This window comes from Tetrao urogallus (assembly GCF_951394365.1).
Source record: "Tetrao urogallus genome assembly, chromosome: 21".
Taxonomy (NCBI): Eukaryota; Metazoa; Chordata; class Aves; order Galliformes; family Phasianidae; genus Tetrao; species Tetrao urogallus.
Genome location: NC_136834.1, coordinates 6,593,586 through 6,616,276, shown reverse-complemented (window position 1 = coordinate 6,616,276; position 22,691 = coordinate 6,593,586). Strand labels below are relative to the sequence as shown.

Below are 22,691 nucleotides of genomic sequence, written 5' to 3'. Positions count from 1 at the left end.
AATACTTGTGAGAAGCATAAGAAATAGCTTTGCTCTTTCTCACTTCAGTTTATTGGACTTCTTTGATGGTCACAAGCTGAAGAAAGGTATTTTGATGCCCAGTAACTTACCCAGTTTTCAGTCACTCATCAAAAGGCTATGGTATTCTGCAGAACTTAAAGCCTCAAAGCATCTTCTGAACCCCTAGTTTAGATCTTTGCAGACTGAATAAACAAAATTGAAGGATGTTCTGATGTATTTGTACCAGTGAATCTGAGCTACATCTACCCCGATGGACAACAAACAGGGCTGTGCCAATGTAAGCTCACAACCACTGCATCTTTTCAAACTCTTACCTGTTCAGTTAAAAAAAAAAACAAAAAAACAACAAAAAACAAACAGTACAGCACCACCACAACACAAAAAAATCTTTATATTTTGCTCAGCACTGAGCAATCAGAAGTTAGAAACAATCCATCCACAATCATTCGTTCTTGTCAAGTTGTCCTTCCTGACATCACAAACAACCTCCCAGTGAAAGATTGCCTTCAAAATCCTGCCAGGAGCAAAGGGAGTAATGGAGAAAGGTTTAGTTTCGTGTATGATTGGTCATGGTGGGAGAAGACAGCTGGAGAGATTTGCTGCTAGCATCTTGCAAAGCCAAAGGAAAAGGGAATGGGAATTATTCCAACCAGTTTTACTGTCACAGGCAGGGATGTCTTCAGTGTTCCAAGACTGGAAGCGATTTTCCCTTGTTTTCCATATTGTCATCAGCCATTGCAGCCTCACAAGTTGCTTCCCTGATGTCACACGTAACACATCCCTTTAGAAAGGAACAAGGACATATCATTTAAATTCCCTGGATATTGCAAAGAATCCATCCTGGTAGCACGATATGCTGCAATCTCTTGAAATTTCTCATGAATTGAATGAAATCTCTTTAAAAAAGCAGAGACCATACAGAGAACTTCAATTTTCAGAGGCATGTACTTGCACTTCCAACACTTAGCTAGTATTCTCAAGCCTTCCAGCATTCACAAGTAACAGCTATCAGTGACCCTCATGCTGTAAAAATCACATTAGCTGGAAGCAGCACTACCTCTAGCTAGCCAAGACGTGAATAAGCAGCTGATTCCTTCCACAATCCTTACTTGAGTGTTGATTTGTAGTGGGACAGTCTGTGTCCGGAGCCACGTATGCACTTCTGCAAGCTCCCTCTTTTGCCTATCTGAAAACCAAGGCTGTTGCTGTCGCATGACTACCAGCTTCTCCATATCCTCTTTTAAAACTTCCTCTTTAATTCTGTAAAACAAAACGAACCACAGACACCTGTTAACGCAGCTGCACTGAATACAACAAGGCAAGCATTGCTGATATTGACTGTGGGATACAGCTGTGTGTAAGGCTGAAGTCAGCCAATGAAAAGTAACTGTTTTGTTATACCTTCTTTTAGTTGGGAAGCTTTTTCAACACCAGTCTAACTTTCAGGTTGGCTTATTTAGTTTTTTAAAATGAGGAATCTCATCACAAATTACATAGAAGCATTGCAAACACCACAAATATTCCTACCCTTCAATGCAAAGTGCAGGGCAAAACCCAATCTGCTTAGCACTTCAACAAAGAGGTTTCATGTTATCATATCTTAAGTGTTAAAGAAATACAGGCAAAAAGTAGATTAAAAGAAATGCCCAGAGCCTACAACAGTAAATGAACACAACTCCTGAGTTTTATTGGTCCATATACTATTTCCAGGGTCTTGTTTTTAACTCTACATTTCTCCCTTGCACAATTCCAAACTATATGTCAGAAAACGTTGATGTTTTCTAACCTGTGAGGCATTTGGTACGTCATTAGAACTTGCTCAGGTGTGCGATCCATCGTCACCCAGGCTGACTCATGTTTAGATATATGAGATGTCTGTTTTTCTTTTGCTTCTTGATTAGTCTCTGTTTTGGAAGTTTCAGAAGAATCATTACTGGCAAAATACTTGCTGCTTTTCCTACTGCCTGCTGAGAATCACCATGAAAAAAAATGAACTCTGACAAGGCCTTCATGATCCAGCACAAATAGTAAAATTCACCAGAGCATTTGTGCAAGCTATTTCTAATAGGGTGAACACAGGCCCTCTCAGATGACTCCTCTGGTAAGAGATTACCACTTACTGAAAATTCAAAGATAAAATCCATTCTATTAAACTGCTTGAGACCTCTAAAGTTTTACTTACTCTTCTCAAGATTTGTCTCAACTTCCCTGCTTTTGTTCCAAGAAGCCCTGTTCTATGCAGACTTATCCCTACTCAAGTAAGATGCAAACCACCCTCTAATACAAAGAAAAAAAACTTAATGAGCATAAGTTAGAAGCCTAACTTAGTTTTAAGGAACAACTTCTGGACTCTCATTTCTGACTGTTGTGACTGAACAAAATTTGGCCTCAAACACTGAAAGCTAGTGAAAAATAATGACAACACAGCCTCTTATTGGGACTTCCCACTCCCATCACAGTAATTTTTTTTTTTTTAATGACTTACCAACACGTTAGCAACCCACCTAACACTGGAGTAGCAAATGTCCAGATCTTAACTTCCTTACCTGTGCCACCACCAGAAGTTTCACAGGAGCGAGAGCCTAAAGAACTAGATAAAGCCCATCCACTGCCTGATGCTGCTGAACCCGCGCCTGACTGGGCGTCCTCACGCAGCAAGCGGTCAGTAAATTCACATGAAGCACAATGGCTACTAGCACTGTTACCACTATCTTCCCGACTATCGTCCTGGAAACAAAAATCAAAACAAACATCCATGGAAGTCACCCTCGAACTTGAAAAAGGAAGTTCACGCATTTACTGAATTTGTGACATGTTGACAAATTCTTGCATCAGTTCAATAGCTTTGGAATTTCTAGCTCTGAAAATGAATGGCTAGCTAGAACTCATGATAAAACTCTTCACACGTGAAACCAACAAGCGTCCAGACTTTCTGATTCATGCTGCAGATCTTTCCCCACAGGGTTTCCTTCAAGATATTGTACTTTTACATTAAGTCGAGTTTTTTGCTCAAAAGAGAGTCAGTTTTCTCCATGCTCTGTTAGGTGGCACAGAGCAGCCACATACATTAAGCGATGCTGGCCTACAGGGAAAATGAAAGCATTCCCCTGAATCACTGCATTAAGCTCATAGCTTCAGCAACTACAGATACATCAACTTCCCCTCAGGACCCTACCCTGCAGTTTCAGCTGATCCAGCCTTTTCAGCACAAACTGGATTCCCGAGACTTTTTTTTTCCTTGCCTGCAGAGCTCAGATTCCTGCCTCTGAGTTTACCGCGGAAGCTGGAGAGGCCTTTTCTATGCCCATGTATGGAAACCGACCCACACGGATCCCTGTTCTTCGGTCATTAGCTGCATCCCTGGGAGACAGAGGGAGTAATTAGAAAAGTATCTTCCCTTTGTTTTAACTCTCCACAGAGACTGTGGGACTCAGTGAAAAAGACGAGAACCATGTAGTCCTAACCAAGTTCCACATGCATAAAAGCCCACCCAAAACCGCTGACAATTTAATGGGAAAAAAATAAAGTGTTGCCAAAGCACTGAGCAAGAACAGCTTGCAGCAGCCTAGACCAGATCTCACATCTGTGGCATTTACTGAGCACCAACTCCGCACTGCTACAAGTCCCCATGGGCTCAAGCGTAGTTTCTCTGCCTCCTTTGCTATTTGTGCCCTGCAGTCTACAGAGCATAGATATCGGTAAGAGAAGCTAACAGAATCTGGTGACTGAACATTGTGGAAGTCAGTTTCTCCTTGACACTAAAGATCTTTGTTACTTACACATTTAGCTTCTGTACTTGCTTTAAAATCAGTGTTAACTGAAGGCTCCACAGATTCTGGCAGCTCTTCTTGAAGTAAATTCAGCTGAAGCGGGGAGCTGCTCCGTGAGCTACTCAGCTGTAGGGCCCAGCCATGTTGTCCCTCCGACTGCTCCTCAGTGAATGTGGCAGAAGAGGCCGGATAGGACTGATCCGCAGAGATTGGGGCTATTGGTGATGGAACTGAAGGAGGAGGGGCAGGAGGTAGAGTAGAGCACGGATATGAAGAAGGGAGATAAACGTTCTGAGGGCTAGGAAGAAAGGCATATTGAGGCACCTGAGTATATACAGGGAAATTGTGAAAAAACACAGCCATAAACATCCCTATGTTTGGGGGAGAAAGTGCTGGAAATGATGGAGCTCCACAGCACAGCTCTGACAGTGACGTGGGCTCAGGTTTTGTTGAGTAAATAGCAAGTTCCTCTCCTATAGAAGAGGCCGGAAAACTAGACAGTGCATCTGAATAGACAGGAAATCCCACAGGAGGAAAGCAATTCATACTCGAGGACCTTAAACAGGACATTTCTGAGGGAGAAAGTGACTGCTTCTGAATTCTTCTCTTCTCACATTGAAGACCATTTCTGTTTTTACTACAAGATCGTCTATCTGAGGACTGTCTCTGAGGCTTCCGTTGTCTGAATTTTCCTTTTTTGCCATTTTTACAGTTAGTTGGAGTCATCTCCTTAGAAGGAGAATTTCCTGAGGAAAAAAAAAAGAGACGTTCATTGAAATGACAGACAGAAAAAAATATAAAACAAACAAACAAACAAAAAAAAAAGGAGATAAAGAAGAAAAAAATAAAAAATAAAAAGAAACATCCAGATCATTGAGTGTAGCTCGTTCACAGAGCTGTCTTTGTTCTGGATAGTTCTGCATAATTCTTCCACACACTACAGTGATAGAGTTGCAGACATACCCACAATGTTTTCCCTTCCTACCATCAATTTTTTTTGGGGGGGGGGAGATTATCCCAGTCAGATCTTTCATATTCTTTCAAAAGGAGGCAATAAGCTATTTCAGACAGATCAGGTTTGCTGCAGTATTTGGGAGCTTTACAAAAAGTCTGAAACAGCAACAACCAAAATGCAGCAGATCTTCAGCATGGGCAATGACATTGTCAGGTCTTGACAATTCAGAACTACTCTGTTCTCAGCCACAGTAAGATTTTTCAACAAATCACACAAAGAAGAACAGGTTTTCATTGCTAAGCTTTTAAAATAAGCCCAGTAAATCTGTATTTCTCAAAAGCACTGCCTACCTTGGTCATAGGAATGCCCATTGTTACTTCTGCTATCCCACTGAAGGCAAGTCCTAAACGGAGAGAGCAAGATCCTCCTGCGGAACCTGTCCACGTAGTTTTGCTCTTCCTTTTGCGTGTGGACTGACAAAGCCTCTTTTGTTAATCCAACTGGCTTTAACTCCTCAGCCACTGTAACAGGATTCTGAGCATTCAGAGGAGGCAGCTCGATGTGTTCATTTCCAACATGAGTATTCTCCATTGTAGTCACTTCTTTGGAGAGGAAAGAAAATAAATCAGACTTTGATTTGGCCTTCTGGTGTCAACACCCACAGTATGCAGAGGGCTGGACAAAGTAAACACCTGAGCTACTGAGCAGACAGACACTGCAGGGTACCACTTACACTCAATTACATTAACACAAATTCAGCAAATTAGTTCTTTCCTCATTCCTCTTACAATTGCAGCAAAATACTCGTTTTTGTGTTTCTGCATTAAGTAATATCAGCCCACTAATCATGTTTATTTTCAACAGCTCACTGTTGCATTTGAGAAGTATGTAACGAAGTGACAGCACAAAGGAAAACAGGCACTTGAAGCTTCATAAAAACACTGTAAACATTTTCAGGCTCAAGTTTTCTTCACAGCGTCTGCAGAAGTGCCTCAATTGTGTTCAATTGAGATACGTTCTGATGAATATGAGCTCTGAAATACAAGTTTCCTACTGCATATTTCAGTCAGAAAATATTGTTCAATCTAAAAATCAGTGAGTCTAGTCAATATTTTCCAAGAATGAATAGTACCTGATTCAGGGTGTGGGACGTGCACAATAGTGCTGCTGTAACTGCACTGGCTGGTGGCAGATACCACACTCAGAGACTTGTTGGACAGGCTCAGGCCTGGCAGAGGAGCTCCCACAATGCCTTCATTGGTCTGCTTCTTCACCATTTCTTCCTGATCAGCAAATACTGGAGTTTGGGAATTAACTGATAAAAGAACAGCAGTATCTATTGGTAAATTAAAAGATTTTTACTTTGAATTTCTTTCCAAGCACTTCAATTGCTCCTAAGCCATCAAATCTAATTGGTTCAGAAGCAACCACTCAACCATGCAATCTGTTAAATAAAATAGATATACACACAAATAAATGTAACATTCATATACCACTACAATGTCGAAGTACACTAAATGTGGCATAAAACCAGTGAGCTACAGAAGGCTTATTTAGCAACAGCAAGTACTTGCTGATGGATTCTAAATTCGAAGACTTACTACTGTAACTTCTGCTTAACCGCATGATCTGGGCAAGGGAAGTAGATATTTACTGTCTGTAACCAAAACATCTGCGCCGTTTGCATGGTAGTGATTTAAAAAATGAAAAGAAACCTTGAAACATACAACAGTAGCATATCAGAAAAAAATACATCAGTGTTTCCATTACAATAGTCAGCATCCTTTACATTACCTCCCAATGCCCTGACCTCCTGCAGTCTTTGCTGGTTTTTCTTGTCACCATCTGAAGATGATGATGTATTTGTAGAAGATTTAGATTTCCTTTTCAATACTGGAACACTGCAGCTCTCTAGATATCTGAAACATAAGTATATCACAGGAAGCTCTTCCCATTTTAAAAAAAAAAAAAAAAAAAAAAAAAAAGAGACCTTATCCACTAAAGTAGAAGCTTTTCAAGGTGTTACAGCCATTGATACAATACTCAAGAGCAAATTATAGCTTTGCTGTAGTGCCTTCCTACAAAAGGAAAGCGCAAAACTGAGATATCATACAAATGTTCTAATTGTTGCTAATATGGTGGTATATTGGTTGGCAATACAGTTTGTGTATAAGTATATACAGGAGCTGAATAAGGAAAGAATTTTTAATTACCACAATAGTTTTTCACGTTCTGGCTTTCTTGAGAAACGTGATAAAGATATGATTCACATATTTAATGCAGATATTCCAAATCAGAATTTTATCCCAACCCAAAATCCAGTCAATGCAAATTGCATACATAATTACCTTACGCTAACTGGATCTTCAGTATTATTCACTGTAACTGCTTTGCTGTTTCCTACCTGATGATACTGTCAACACAATTAATCTGCTGATAGGAAGGAACATGTGGAGTCTTCTTTGAATCATCATAAAGTGCATTGCCCAGTTCTTCTGTGCTATCACTTCTCAAGGTCGGGAGAAAACAGGAAGCGCTGTGCCTCTTCCCTAGAAAAGGAGAAATTCTCAAAGACATGGAAGCAACCCCCACTGAGATACCTTCAGAGGAACATATGGCCTATCACAGCACAGCTCTCGTTACCAAGTTGTTCTGCATTTTCATCTCAAAAAAGTCCCACCAAAATACTTCCCGCATTCAAGCCACGTTAACATGCCAACTTCAGTACTTCAGCTGTCAGCCAAGTTCACGGCTCCAGACCTACAAGAGTTTCCGTCAACTTAAGGATCACAATTACATACATTACCTTCTAGCACTTCTGAACCCATAGGCTGTTCGTTTCCATCCTGTGGCTTGCTCCTTGATGCAATATACAGCTGCTGTCCCAGATTCTTTATCCGGTTGACATCTGCACACACCTGCTGCAAAGTCACCTTGAGATACATGAAAGCGTGAGGTCAGATTAAAAGGAATAGAAGTGGACACAGGAGACTATTGAGATGGGGTTGGGTTCTTGTATACTCCTAACTGAAAGACTGTCAACCTAAGTCTAGTATCTACTGGCATTTGTAAACATACTTATCATGGCGAATTTAACCGTGATAAAGCCCAAACAGCTTCATCATTTAAGTTTCATCATTTTTATATTGATGCAAATTCAGAGCATTTGCTGATTATTTACCCAGCAGTCTCAAAAATTGAAGTCTCAAAGCAGTCTCAAAAATTAAGTAACAATGCTTCTCTTTTAGGACAGGATCGTCTCCACTCCTACAGAAGTTAATAACACCACTCTAATGTTCTCTTGAGGAAAAAAAAAACCATGGGAAAATCGAAACCGAATAGAGCCCCCCACTTATCTTGTGCACCAACACTGTTCCTAGTTGTGTGGCTTTCTCGCTTCTTCTTCCCCTTGAGTCCCCCAGTTCTTTGAGAAGGCTAAACTTTAAGCAAGTCTTCAATTTCAGTCTTCAAGCAAGTCTTCAATCTCTACAACTTCAGTGTACTGCAGCTATCTGCTCTTTTCTGAGCAAAATTAAGATCTAACCCCAAAACCAGCATTCTATAATTGACCCGCTTAAGGACGCTTAGCTTGAACACAACCACATGCCTTTACACTGAAGTAAAATTCTTATGTATGTACATATACATCATAACTCTTCATTTCTTAAAATGTGATTTTATTACTGCACAGGCATTGATATATCTAAAAACTCACTGGTTCTGGTGTTTCCTCTGCACAATTTCCATTGGAGTCGCTTGAAGATGCTACACTGATGTAGTGCTCATAAGAACCACTGCTACCAAGGCTACCGTAACCACTAGAAACGTTGCTATGAACTGGCTGTATTGGGGAAAGAGGTGGAAGGAAAAAAATAAGCAAAGAGAAAGGAAAAACAGTTTGCAACACAGAACTCCTAGTGAGCAACAACAACGAAAAAAATTAAATGAAGAGTCAGCACTGTTTTGAGTTCTACCATTTTCTTGTAGAAAAAAAGTTCTACCATCCTCACAGCCGTCCCAGGATGAAGATTTACCTTTCAACACAAATATCTGCAGAACATGTCTAAACAGCTTTCTAATCAGATGGGCTACATAGAGCCTTAGTTTTAAAACTGGCACACAAGCCTGTCTCGAATTAAAATGTTCTTCCAAAGGAGCACAGGCAAAGAAGTTTGCTAAACAGACCCCAGTTCCTTCAGTCTCTCATTCAAAAGGCAAAACGGTGTTTTGAGATTTTAATCTTCTTTACCTGCAAAAGCAACTTGTAGATCTGGCCTTGCAATTCTTTTATCTCTTTCTCAACACTGCTAGTTTCTTGACTTCTTGTAGCAAAAACATCTTCATTCAGAGGGCTTCTAGAGAGTCAACAGAATTCCATAATTAATTCTAAACTGATAAAGAAAATATAACTGTAAGCAGAGTTAGGAGAGTTTACTATTATTAACCTGTATTTTACGTTGACTTTCCCTGAATCAACAGAAAGGGATATCATCTGTTCCACCATCAGCTAAAGCTAGAGTAGTGAGGCTGTGATAAGAAAGCAGTGCTTAATGCAAGGCTTCAGGATTTCAGAAAGCCAATACATCAGGCACAATGACACGAGCAAAGGCTGACGAGCATCCACCCTTTTGCCTCCTTCACACTCCAAAAAGTCTTAAAAAACAAAACAAAACAAAAAAAAAAACAAACAAACAAACAAAAAAAAAACACAACTAAATTTGAGAACTCAGAGGTCATTGCCAGAAAAGCCATTTCCTATGAAAGGAACCAGGTAAGAGGAAGCATCAGACAGTCATATCTCCAAATACCTCAGAAATCAGGGGGAGGCATCTGAAAAACATTAACTGAAACATTCAATGCTAATTCAATTCTTACATGACATCAGTCAGGTGCAGAATCTAAAGATTTACCAAGGAAACAATTCCAAAGAAAAACAAGCCAGATTTTGGTCATACATCTATCAATTACAGAATTGTAGGAATCACAGAATTGTAGGGGTTTGAAGGAACCTCCAGAGATCATCAAGTCCAACCCCCATTTAATTAGTGATTTCTTTCTCTGTTAAGCAAATCAAAACCAAACATCAATTCCTTGCTAAAGTGGTCTACCTTTTAGATAAAAGTAAAAGCTAAAAAGGAACTTCAAATTGGTGTTCTGATTAAGGCATTCTCATTGTCACAGTGTTTGGACATCCAGTACATACACACACGGCTTAGAAAAGTAGGTTTTTCCTTATATTTCAAAGTATTGAGAATGAAAAGAATTAAGAAAACCTAGCTTCAACAACTCACTTCTACAACTGACTTACGTTCGGACTTTGTGTCGGCCAATGATGAATGCTACTTTCCTGCTCCATGGATTCACAAAACTGGACCAGCTGGTATCCAGGATGACGTAATCCCCATTTTGAGTGCAAAACCTAATGGGTAGGTATTCAAAAGGAGGCTGCCCAGCAAATTTCAGGACTGAACAAAAACAACCAAGAAACAAGGGTTAGTTTACATTATGGCACAGCAGCAATAGCACAAACACAAGTGACTGGGGTACGGTCTTGACACCTAACTGCTCAGTGTATTTGTGTCCAGACTGGAAAATAGTCACATAGCAAGCAAGAGAGTAATGAACAATGTTAGGAGGAGTTTAAATTCTTTTTATGACCATCGTACTCACTTTTACGGTGAATAGTGATCATTAAAGGACGATCTTCTGGATGCAAATACATCAGTATGGATGTTCCAATCAAATCCTGAGGTAAGTAACCCAACAAAGGCACTGCTCTGAAACACAAACACACTATCATTGCATGTTATTCAGTCTTGAGTATTTACATTCTTTAACCTTCGCTGGCCAGCAAAGTCCCCACAGATGATCTACAATGACCTGAAGTACAGCCACAGAACATTCTCCAACCCAGTTATTAATCCCCAAATATGACATAAATATGCAAATATTTCTGTTCCCAGAGAGGTAAACTGGAAGTTCTGTTGTGCTTCCACACATGGTGGGGTCAAGGGGGAAAGAAAAACAGAAAACAAAAACCACAGAGGTTCCAGACAAAACTATCAGTAAGAAATCCGACAGAGATGCTGCGAAGTGTGTTGTAAAAACATCCCTGGGGCTCCGCAGGAGACAACTTCAGCCTGCTCAAGTTTATAATAGGCAGCTGATTAAAGCTGCAACCTGCACTGTGATTCCTCAAACACTGAAAAACCACACTGCACATCTGTATCACCAAAGGTCCCCACTGCCCCAAGGGCAACTGACTACAGTTATGCTTAGTTTCACTTTTTTAGTCAAAGCTGATTACGTTCTTGAAAAACCTCTGGAACTTCAATGACTAACAAATAATTACTGAAAATTAACACAAAACAATTTTGCTTCATTAACTATTGCCAACTGCACAGTTAAATAGTTTACTACTGTTTACAGCTGCATTACCAGTGGATTTTTTGCCACCTCTCCACACACACCTCACAATCCTTAAGATCCAAATCTCACCTGTCATCTATCTCAAGAAAAACACATCCCGGAGTGTGAGTAGTGGTGAAGATTCTTTTATCCATAGGAATTCGAGGAGCTAATTGAAAAAGAAGTATTTACTGAAACACAAAACATGCATTGAAACAGAAAATCTAACTTAGCTCTCCCACGTTCGTGTGTTACAGACTTCTGAACTTTTTAACCGTTCACTTACTTCTGATCAGTAACTCAAAGAGCCATTACAAAATTAGAGGTGATACAAATCTCTCCCAACTGTAAATGTAGTGAGGTCAAAGGTCTCAGGACCTAGCAAAGAAGAAACGTGCTTTCTGGATAGGCATATGTGCACTCACACTCACTGGAAGTTACACCTGTGAGAGTTTCCAAGTGCAAACGCCAATCAAAGTAAGCTGACATTCATACATTGTTTCCCTATTGTCTTGTTTTTCACTGGATCATCCTGACTTGCCTTCATATCCAGAGTGAATTTTCTCAGCCAAAGCCAAGCAGCAGGACTCTGCATCCACATGGACAGCGGTGCAGACATGGACCAAGTATGGGGTGATTCGGAATGGGTACCAGTGCATTTCTTGTTCTTGATCTTTACCACCTCTGAGGAAAAGTAAAAGGAATTAACGTGTTGGTGTCAAGACCCAAATACTTCACACCAGTACTGAGAGCCTTACACAAGTAAATCGTGCAGAGCACACAGAACCACGTGAGGACGAATCCCTCAAGGCTCTATGCACAACGCCCTGCAATCACAGGCCAACACGTTCAGCAATACTGATCTTGCTTCCCCTAAAACCCGTACATACTTGGCCTCTAGCACATGCACTGAAAGGCAGTTCCCAAAAGCCCTTACTCTGATAGTTAGCAACCACCTTCTAATTCTCATCCAAACATATTCATGAGAACCAACAACTTGTTCTTGTGCTAAGTTAAATACATGTATTTCTTCTTTTATTTGTTCTTTACTCTGTACTACTTTCAGGCAAAAACCTCTGTGTCTCAGACTTCATTCCATCAACCTAATTAAGCAGGGTTTCTCCAGTGTCAGCTGAGAAATTGTTGCTCTCTGATTAAAGCAAACAGAATCTGGATATAACAAAAAGAGTTTACCTAACACAAATAATTTTCATATTTAGCCCTTGTGTATGCTAGTGAACAGATACTTTTACTTATGAAGCTCACAAAATTGAATGTTTGTGTTGAAGGACGGAAAGATGTACGAAAACATGAAAAAAAGAGTTAAGCATTTCACAGTATTTATGTACCTCACATAATTCTCCAAATTGAAACTGAAATTTGCCCCGCTAAACTTATTCCAAGCGTTAAACTGAAGAGACTTGGAGGTTTATTTTAGACCCAAGTTTTTGAAAAGCGTGACTATGTTGGTGATCTGCTGACAGATGGAATTAGTATTTTATCTGCTCAGAAACAAACAGCTCTTAATTAAATCAAGAGACACCTCATTTTGGAGAAGAACTGCATCAGATATTACAGGCCAGCCTCTATTATACTTTGGTTTCTTCAGTACTAAGATTAGTCTGGCACAAAGCAACAGATCCCACCCCACAGTGACAGAAAGTAGCATCTCCTGACTCGCGTCTCGTGTTGGAACTCAGATGACCGAGTTTCCATTACTACCTCTGTCACAAACTCCCAAGCAATCTTAAACAAAACATCCCGGCCTCCACTCTCAAACTGCAGAAGTGGGACTCTTTCCCACGAAATCATTCTTCTACTGCACAGCAGTAGAAAAGGAAGCTGATAGGCCTAGAAGAAACACGCACAAGCAGTTTCTTCCTCTACCCCATGCAAGCTTAATGATCACTATGGAGAAGATACTCAAAACACCCTGCTGAATGCTGATATTGAACACAGTAAGCCATTCCCCTAACAGAGTTCACACTGGTCATTGTGACAACAAACCACCACCTGTGCCCCATAGCATTCCCTGTGCCCAGCCTTCATGAACACAGAACTATAATAATATACTTGCCTGATCCTGCAGAAAAAGGATTTCACCTGGGCATAGTCATACAGAGAGGCTAATAAGAAGAACACACATCGAAGGTATCAGTTTATATCCTAAAACAGGTCACACCTATCAGAACTTTCAAACGCTTTATTCCCCAGGCTTTCTGAGCAAGAGCAAACTCCCACAGCCTTCCTTATAACAGCTATTAATCAGTTGGCCAACAGCTTGCTCCTATCTCAAATATTTCTTCCACTGCCCAGTCTGAGGAATGGCTGACCTGGAGTTAAATTCAGAGAAAACTTCAGATTTCCAAGAACTGATGCCAGAACAGTTCACCAGCTAAGCAGACAAAAGACAGAGCCTTGGCTACTCAAATCATTCACTGCTAAAGTGAGGCTCAAAAACTATCATTCAGTCACATTTAGTACCAAACAAACAAAACCCAGTAAAACCTGGGTTCAATAAGCTACTCTTACAGCAGGTTGCAAGTGAATCTGTAACACTATAACATGATGGAAAATAAAGCAATAATAACAGAGTAGCAAAGTCTCTGGCTGCAGCAAATGGGGACAAGCCCAAATGCAACAGCCATAGACACAGAAATGAAGGGAAAAAGCTACTTACCTTCCAAAAGCCTTGAGTACACAGAGATCTCCAGAGAGATCCCCTCACCTCCACAGCCAACCCTTACATGAGGGCTGGGAAGGGGGGGAACCTGGCTCCAGCCCTTCCATCACTCAGAACATTGCATGCACCTGAGCTCCCCTGGGCTGGCCCTGCCTTCCCACCAGGTGCTCCATCACTGCTTCAGGCTGTGACTTAGCATTTCTGCTACAGGACCATGATAACAGAGCACCTAATCAATTCTAAGCTGTAGATTAAGCCATTCTAAATGGACAATTAGACCTTCTGTTTCTTTTCTGGAAAGCATTTGGAAAGAGTAAAATAGCAGCTGCCTTTTACTTGTAGGCCATTTATCTGCTTATGAGTAAAAGGCATCTGCATTTTACTTACTCCAGGTAGGCTAGGAGTAGCTGCAAAGCTACTCAGCCCTTCCAAGTGGAAGAAGGGTAGCCTGAGTATATTGCTAGTGTAAGTATTTAGAGCAAACAAGCATTCTATCCTCATTCTGTGAAGACAGAATCATTATTATGTCCTACCTGTTTGACTTTCCGTGCACCAAAGTGGCAAGTGAGACTGATCAGTGTGTGCATAGAACACACTTGCATCCTGAGGGGCAAGAAGCTCTACAAACCGGGAGGATTCCAAGACTTTCTTCTTATGGTTTAGAATGGATGCTGCCTGCTCAGAAATATGCAATATGCGCCCAGAAAGCAGGGAAAACACAGCCACAAAGGTGTCCTGGAAAACAAACCTTATTAAAAGCAGTTCTCCCTCAACACATGGTAGCAATATTGAATGGATGAAAAAAAAAACAAAAAACAAGTCAAACTTCCCCCAATCTCCTCCCACAAGAACTACAGGACAAACAACCACACACCATAACGACAGAGGTACAGAAGAGACTTCTAAAGCCAGCATCCAAACAAAATCGCATGTGAGCTACTACAGCCTGCCATAGCGTCACAGCTTACTCATTACTTACTCATGCTAATGAGACTGCAATATCAATACTGAAACAGATTCCACAGATGCTTGCCATTTTCCAGAATGACTGCTTATCTGGCCACAGATTTCCCCCCAGATTTCACAGGTCATGGTTCCATGTACAGAAATCTGAGAACTTTCTGATAGAGTATGTGATAGTACTGAAACTCGGCACTCTTTGCAATAGAGCCAGAAACCACAGCATGTACTGCAAATTGATTAATCAATCGAGAAATAATCCAAGAACACAAACAGAAACCAGAGACCTTCACAACTACGGATTTGATCAGGTATGAAAACATTCTGCTATGCCATCCGAGGAGATTATTATGCTGCAAGTGAATTCAAAAATTCTCACAGATCATGGTTGTGTCTGGGAAAAAAAACGAAAACAGGAAACAGAAGTATTTCTTCACTTACAGCTGTTGGGTCTGCCAATTCAGCACAGATAAGCAGTAACACTGATCTACCATTACTAACAAAAACCTGTTTGCCTTTTAAAGGCTTTTTGATTTTACACTTCTGTTTCCCTAAAAGATATTAAGGTGATAAAATAGAGACTGAAACAGAAAGTGATGAACTCCTCTCAGCGTGTCTGAATTCCTTACACTGTTTTTTGGAGTGTGTTCTGATGCAACTGTCACCAACTCTTCTATGCTGTATGTCATCACACCCGTCTGGAACACTCTTCGATCACCAAGAGCCTGGAAAAACTCATTGTTTGCTAATTGAAGAAACAAGAAATGCAAAACAAACAGAAGGAAGTCAGTAAGAAGACAATTTTAAAAGTATTTCTTACAGCCCTCCTAACTGTCATTGTTTTGATGAAGCCCAAGTTGAGATGAAGAATGTTTATGGAGTAACAAAGGAAAAAAAAAAGAGTACTGATTATACCACTGGAGTGACCTATGCTGCAGAAGAGAAGCACAAGGAAATAGAGAGGACAGCAAGTGACAGCAAAAGAGTGAAACGAGCTACTTAGCTCTGCTGCAGAACACAGGAGAACTATCCAGTTTTTTTCCAAGCTACAGAAATGCTGTTTTCTCAACATGCATGACAAGTTATTAGCAGTCACTTATCTGTGCCTGGATGCGGAATGGGATCGAAGCAGTAAGCGGGCATTCTGACTTTGAAGCCAAAAAAACTAGAGCTGCTCAATTGTTGACAGGATAGATGAAGTGTTTTCATTTGTTTGAATGCTATCTGTTGTCAGACGCATCCATTCAAATCAAGCTGCTGCACAGCTCATGTGCTTCCAGGCGTTTTCCATGCTTACCTCGGACCTGCTGTACACACCGTAAAGCGTAATTGAGAGCACTGACAGTGCTGGGCTTGCTGGAACTCCTTTTCTCTTCAGGCAAACAGTTTTTGATTTCTTGGATCATCACCATCAGATCTTTGTGAGACTGACACCAATCCAGCTGATCACTGATCAAAACAGAGGTTGAACTCCGATGGCGACTTCTGCTATAGGAGATTCCACCCCCAAAAAACTATTTCCACCGTACGGCTCGACCCACAGGACAGGAGGAAAAGCCCTAAAGCTCATCTGCTCTATTTCATGCCGCATCTTTTGATTTCTCTGCATTTTAACCTTTCTGTCCCCTCCTTCCGTGCTGAACCCAGCTCGTTTTGGCTGGCAGAGGCACCGTAATCCAGCCGAGAGCAGATCCTAACCAACGAAAAGCTCCAGATGTACTAAATATCACCGGCATCGATACCAGCAATGGACGCTCGCTCCCCCACGTGCTCAGAGCCCAGCAGCTCCCCGGATCCCGACACACCCAACGCCCGCACAGCTCGGCGCTCTGCGCCTCACCCCCGGCTGCCCGGGACGGGGCCGCACCGCAGCCGGCGCGAAACCGACGCCGCCGCTCACAGCCGCCTCTCGTTTCCCCGCTCGCTGCTCATCGCGGCACGCCGCAGCCCCGTCGACTCACCCGAGGCGTCACGGCTGCGCGTTGCACCGCACCGCAAACGCAGCGCCGCGTGAACTCAGCCCGGAACGGCCGACCGCTGCGGGTCCCCGCGTCTCGCCCCGTTCCGCGCACCGCCGCCCCGCCCGGCCGCCCCCGCCGACCGTGATTCGGGCGATGCCCCCAGAGCCCCGCGCGCCCTCCGCATCAGCGCGTTACCCGAAGCCTCCGCCCGGCGCGCGGCCGCCGCACTCCGTCCCGTCGCGCCGATCCCCGCCGGCGCCGCTTCCCGCGCTCAGCCCCGCGCCGCAGCCGTCCATCTCGGCTCGGGGACGCGGACGGCGCCCCCCGCCCGTTACGTAACGGCCCTGCACGCGGCCGCGCCGCTCCCACACACGGCGGCAACGTGCGGCACCGCCCCCCCCGCCCCGCCTCCCCACACACAGCCGAGAGGCGGGAACGGGTGCGGAGCCACTTTATTGGAGAGCGCGCGCGCGGCGGAGGCGGCGCCCCGCCCCTCACGCGCCGCCGCACGCGGCCCCCGTGCGCGCGCCAACCACAGCGCCACGTGCGGCGCCGCGCGGCCCGCCCCGAGACGGGCAGAGCCGGGAACGAAGCCGGGAACGGCCGCTGAGGGCGGCGAGGGCCGGGGCGGCTCGGCTGAGGCACTTCAACGGGGCGGGGGTGCGGCCGACCCCCGCGATGGCACCGCGGCGCGAAGGGCGGGTGAGGAGGACTGAGGACGAACGCGGCGCCCAGGATCCGATCCTCCTCACCGAGGCGCCGTACGGGCGGCTGTTAGTAACTGACAGGAGTGTCTTAAGGCAACCAGGTAAAGTTAACGTTTCAATCATCAGAAGAGTTTCGCTTTAAACAGCAGTAGGTGGGCTGAGAGTACAGCGGGCTTGGAGCGGGAAGGCTGAGGAAAGGCACCTTCGGTGTGAGGGTTTCCTCCCGTAACTCATTTGGGCACACTCAGGACTATAAAAAAAAAAAAAAAAAAACAACAGTCTCAGTCCTTTCCTTTCAGCCCTCTGCCGTAGCAACCCCCCACCTTATGGGTTCTGAATGCTGCAGTTGCTCTGTGCTCTCTCAGAGTGCACAGCTGTATGAGAAACGCAGTCTGCAGCCCAGCGTGCTCACCTTCACAGCTGATTGAGACCCAGTTAATCAGCTTTGCAGCGGGGGTTTATCACTCACTGCAGTCAACAGCAGTGAAAGCAGACACTACTGCCTGAACACAGTGTTGTCTGTAACTCCTATAGAGTGTCCCAGCTGCCTCTGAACTTCACCGGCTGGTGAATTAACCACATCTACTCTAACTCTTAGCAATCCCCATCCTGCTGAAACTTACCAATTATGATGATGATGATAATGACAACAACAGCTATCAATATTGCCCACATCTGTGAAGAAAAAGCCACTTGTCACTTGATATAAACTGCACAGGAGTACAGGACAGCAGCCCTTGCAAAGCACTTTCACTTGGTGTGGCAGACCTACCATGGCAATTAAAACCTTTTCCGTATGCAGTCTTGTCTCACTATTGCACCTAGAGATGTTAGGCTTTGTAACACAGCAAATCAGAGTAGACCAAGTTCTTTTCTACAGTGACTCCATGCAGGCAACCACACAGCAGGAATAAAGAACTTAAAGATTACACCTCCTCTTACTCTACACCACATTTTCTGTTGTCTCTGTTGCTCACCAATGAGGATTCCAACCTCCGCCAGCAGCTACAACTATAAGGAGACAGTGAGCTAATTCTGCTTGCTTGCACATTAGTATGCATTTTTGGCCTTTTCCTCCTGTATCCCAAAGCCTCAGATTATTGCAGCATTTCTCTGGTTATTACCCACTCACACAAGGCCTTGTATCAAGCAGCATGGCTGGTATCCCACCTTTCAGTTACTTCACCTGACCACTGCCGTGCTTTAAAACTAGATGCTATAAAAGCAAACACTGCCTGAAGTCCCTTTTACCTGTGCCTTTTGAGATGCTGACTGTAATACTGTTAGTTGTGATACTGAATACTGTAAGTGTACATGCCATGATTACCTTACAGTTCTTCCACCAATACTTTCTTTTCAGCTTGGCTGCACTGGTCTCAAACTGGGAAGCTCCCGCTTGCAGCGCATCAGCACGGTCATCCAACTCTGACAGCTTCTGATCTCTTTCCAGCACCTTGTCCACATTCACTCTCATGATGTCAACAACCTATATCAGTAAGTTATCAGTTTTATTAATCATTATAAAATTCATTTGCAGGGAACAGATGTTCTCATCTAAGAAAAAAGGAACTCGCCATTTAGGGTATCTAAACATAAGCCTGAAATTTGCCTGCAGCTGGAATCCCTACTTCTCAGTGTCAGTATTGCCAGTTGTGATGATATTCCCTCTAACCTGGGATGTAAATCCTGACTAGCACCAGAATGACTTGAGGCATTCAAGCACAATAGTCAACCATATGTCACAAAACAACGTTAGCAGCCAGACTGGCTCTTGGCCTCCCCAGGAATCAGGACTTGTTGTATTTAGAGGTAAACCTTCTTTCCTAATGAAGAGAAGCAAGCTTTTTATCTGTAAATCAAAGCTTGTTGTGTTCCCAGCTAGCATTTGGGCACTGGAAGCTTTTCTCCATTTAGTGCAGCTGGAATGGGTTATTATTTTTCCAAACCTTTCCAAGACTTAAGGTGACATACAACAAAGAAAGATGAATTATAAAAGGTTTCACCTTCATATCACAGAATACCTACTTTGGCCTGTATATCTATTCAACATACCAGATTTTATTAAGGAAAAGGATTACACTTATCTAGCTAGATTTTTACCTCATCTACTTGATGCTGAGTTTGCTGAAGTCGACGGTTACTGCCAGCAGGCACATTTGTGTTTCCAGGGACACTGGCTGACCTGCAGTAAAGAAAGCCATTGATATTCTGCTTAGTTGCTCTTAGAGATTTTGCTTTCATGTTGACATGCTTACAACGCATAAGTGATCTGACCTTCCTGAAAGCAGGAAACTTTGATTCCTGAAATAATCTTAGAGAAGTTTCATTTCCTTTTGGAAAAGTGATGTTTTAGCAGCTGTCTATAGGTCTAAGTCAAACTGCATCCTAAATCTTTTGCCAATGGATTGACTAAAAGAGAGTAGTGATTAGCTAGCACAACAGTCTATATTAAAGCATATGGCAACTCCTGTAGTGCTCAGAAGGGGCTCAGGTTCTCAAGCACAGGCTCAGCAGCATTCAGTTTTTCAGTAACAAACTATAAGCTTCAAAACCAATTACCAAAGTACAGGAACTTCCACGGTTGTTCTGTGTTCTTGCACAGAGCGGTCTCTCTATTCTTTTGAAACAGTCGATATTGAGCAAGAGAAAGCACAAGGAAAAGGCACTTGGCATACAGAACAGTTAACCTCTACACAGCCACATTCTCGTTACCCAGTACAACACTGTGATGGATGCAGGAGTTCCTGTATGCATTTCCCAAACCCTGTTCACAGCTTTAATGACTTTCTGTTGTGTAGCTCCAAAAGTCCATTTGCTTTTCTGTGTTTTTCTCTGTCTCTGCATCAAAAGCGTGTATTGTTCAGTGCAAACTGATATCCAGAGAGTCGAATCTGAGTGGTTTATTTTTACATCTTTGGGCACTAAATTCAAATCTACATTTAAAGGAAGTGGACACACACAAGGACCCACGCCCAAGTACTCTACAATAACAGGACAAGGCTCAAGAGCAGTCCACGTTTGACATAGTTGCCACTCCGGTGTTTTGATGCTCAGGTCACGCTTCCGTGCTGTTTCACTGCTATAAAGATTTAGAGGCTGCTTTCTGAGGCTCAAACGGAACAAACACAAGAAAAAGCCGCCTCTCATTGCTCTGCCTACACCGGCAGCGCCTTCAGGAAAGGCTCCATAAGTTGCCAAGGCCGCCTGCATTGTCACGGGAAGCCGGACGTGCCGGGATGCCCCCCGCCTCCAGCAGCAGCCAAAGGCTCTGATAGCGGCGGTTCGAGGCGCGCAGCCCCAGCGGAGGCCGCGCTCGGCCTCTCACGTCTTGGAGCGCAGCCGCCCCGGGGAGCCTCCACCCACGGGCGGCGCCCGGCCGTCATCAGCAGCTCGAGCCGGGCCGAGCCGCCCGCCGCTCCTGCTTCACCCGCCCGGCTGCGGCCGGTCTCCCCGCCGCCCCTCCGGGCCGTTCCCCACCCGCCGGGGCTCCTGAGGCGCAGCTCCGTACTCACATCCTGCCGCGGGAACGGAGCCGCTGCGCACCCAAAGCGTTCGGAAGGGACCTGACAGGAAGTGCGAGCTGCCCCGGATGTGACGTCAGAGGGCGAGGCCGGGTGAGCCACGCCCACAGGGGCGGGGCGGGGCGGGAGGATTGGCTGCGCTGCCACGGAGCAGCGGATCGTTTATCGCTGCTTTACGCGCCAGGAGAGCCTCGCCGTCGCGTACCGCGGTTGCATTACTGCAGATCGGTTCGTGCAACTTACGTATCTGCCCAGTGCAATAAGTAGCCATTAATGCTCAGTTACTAAAATTATTGTGATACTAAATCCTGCTAGTTTTCTGCATTAGCAAACCTCGAGGTTCACCAGGATTTGCCCCCATTCTCTGTGCGGTGCTGGAGGCAGCGCCCTGCTGCCAGCTGTGCCAACTCCAGCACTGCGTCCCAAAAAGGGCATCGTTCTGCTCTGTAGGAACGAAACCGACGCAGAAGAGCTCCTCACCCCGCTCAGTGCTCACCTGTTGGGCAGCACTGCTTTAAGCTGTGACAGAAGACCTAAGCAGAACTACTGCCAAGGGCTGGTCGGGTATTTACAGACATGCAGTGTCATCACCCGATGGAACTTTCAGACAACTTAAAAAAAACACTGCATGTCACCTTGGCTTGGAAATTAATTTCCACTGAGCAAAGCTGCAGCTAGGCTGAACCTGTTTTTGGGGACTACTGGGTTTTTAACACTTCTGTGTTGTCATTTTGGCAAAACCTGCACTGGAAGCTTTGAGAGGATTGTTACCCAGCACCAGAGATCTAAAACAGTTCTTTTTTTGATGTAAGAGCAGCCAACACACAACAACAAAAGCTTCTGTTGGCGGTGAGGCCGCAGGGCAGCAGGGCAGCTGGCATCGCACACTTTCTCTTCAGCTGCAGGTGTTGAATGGGGCTGCTGCAGCACAGCGCTGTGCAGAGCTGGAGGAGCTGCTCCCTGCTGTGTGTTCTGTGCCCAGGCTGAAGGCTGCACACCAGAATGCAGGAGCAGAAGGGGCCGAAGATCCAGAGGCTGCGTTGCTGCCTGCAGTGAATCCCAAAGGCCGCAGACCCAGAGGCAGGCAGACTTTGGACCGTTCCAGTTAGAAGCAGGAAGAGACTAGGTGGTGTTAACAAGCAGCTTCTGTAGCAGAACACATTATTTTGTGGTTTCATATGGCCACTAAAGGGAAATGTCACCTTTTTAAACTAGAACAGATCGTTTAAAAAAAGGCAGACACTTTGTATGGGGAAATTTTCTTTGTTTTTAATTTACAGCAGAAAGAATATAAAGCATTCAGAAAACATTTTCCATATTTTAAGGGCAATTCAAAACATTTTGCATGGTTCCAGCAGCTGAGTTCTTCAACAGATCCATTGATTCAGTGATGCTTTACATGCACGGTTACAAAAATAAAACTTACAAAAGAGAAGACATCTATACTAGTTTTACATGCAAGTCTTGGGGACCCCCCATTGGGCACCAGCTATTGTGTGGAACTGCCATAAGCGTGCAACCAGAGAGGGGGTTCATGTTATATTTTGTATTTCTTTCACACAGTATTACTGCTGTCAAATGCGTTTCACAAAGGAGCAATTCCATGATCAGAAGACAGAAGGTTTGGCTCCTGGCACTTGGGAATCTGAACTTTCCCGGGAAGCTGCACTGAGTTTATCTTCTGTGAAAACAGGAGTTCCACAAT

The 22,691-nt window shown here is 43.9% G+C and overlaps 2 protein-coding genes across 2 annotated transcripts; both read right to left on the bottom strand.

Annotated features, from left to right (window-relative positions):
- Positions 1–700: 700 nt before the first annotated feature.
- On the bottom strand, positions 701–17,054 carry PER3 (period circadian regulator 3; the record flags this gene model as incomplete). Its single annotated transcript, XM_079545448.1, has 21 exons — positions 701–802; positions 1,131–1,281; positions 1,808–1,988; positions 2,568–2,748; positions 3,801–4,537; positions 5,097–5,348; positions 5,879–6,082; positions 6,517–6,665; positions 7,151–7,295; positions 7,553–7,679; positions 8,462–8,587; positions 8,996–9,101; positions 10,055–10,211; positions 10,417–10,523; positions 11,245–11,323; positions 11,696–11,838; positions 13,232–13,280; positions 14,371–14,572; positions 15,427–15,542; positions 16,095–16,246; positions 16,954–17,054. 21 exons carry the CDS (start codon positions 17,052–17,054, stop codon positions 701–703), a joined length of 3,567 nt encoding a protein of 1,188 aa, XP_079401574.1.
- Positions 17,055–17,589: 535 nt separating this feature from the next.
- VAMP3 (vesicle associated membrane protein 3) lies at positions 17,590–19,706 on the bottom strand (the record flags this gene model as incomplete). Its single annotated transcript, XM_079545570.1, has 4 exons — positions 17,590–17,715; positions 18,089–18,140; positions 18,793–18,951; positions 19,566–19,706. 4 exons carry the CDS (start codon positions 19,704–19,706, stop codon positions 17,696–17,698), a joined length of 372 nt encoding a protein of 123 aa, XP_079401696.1. The 3' UTR covers positions 17,590–17,695.
- Positions 19,707–22,691: the final 2,985 nt, after the last annotated feature.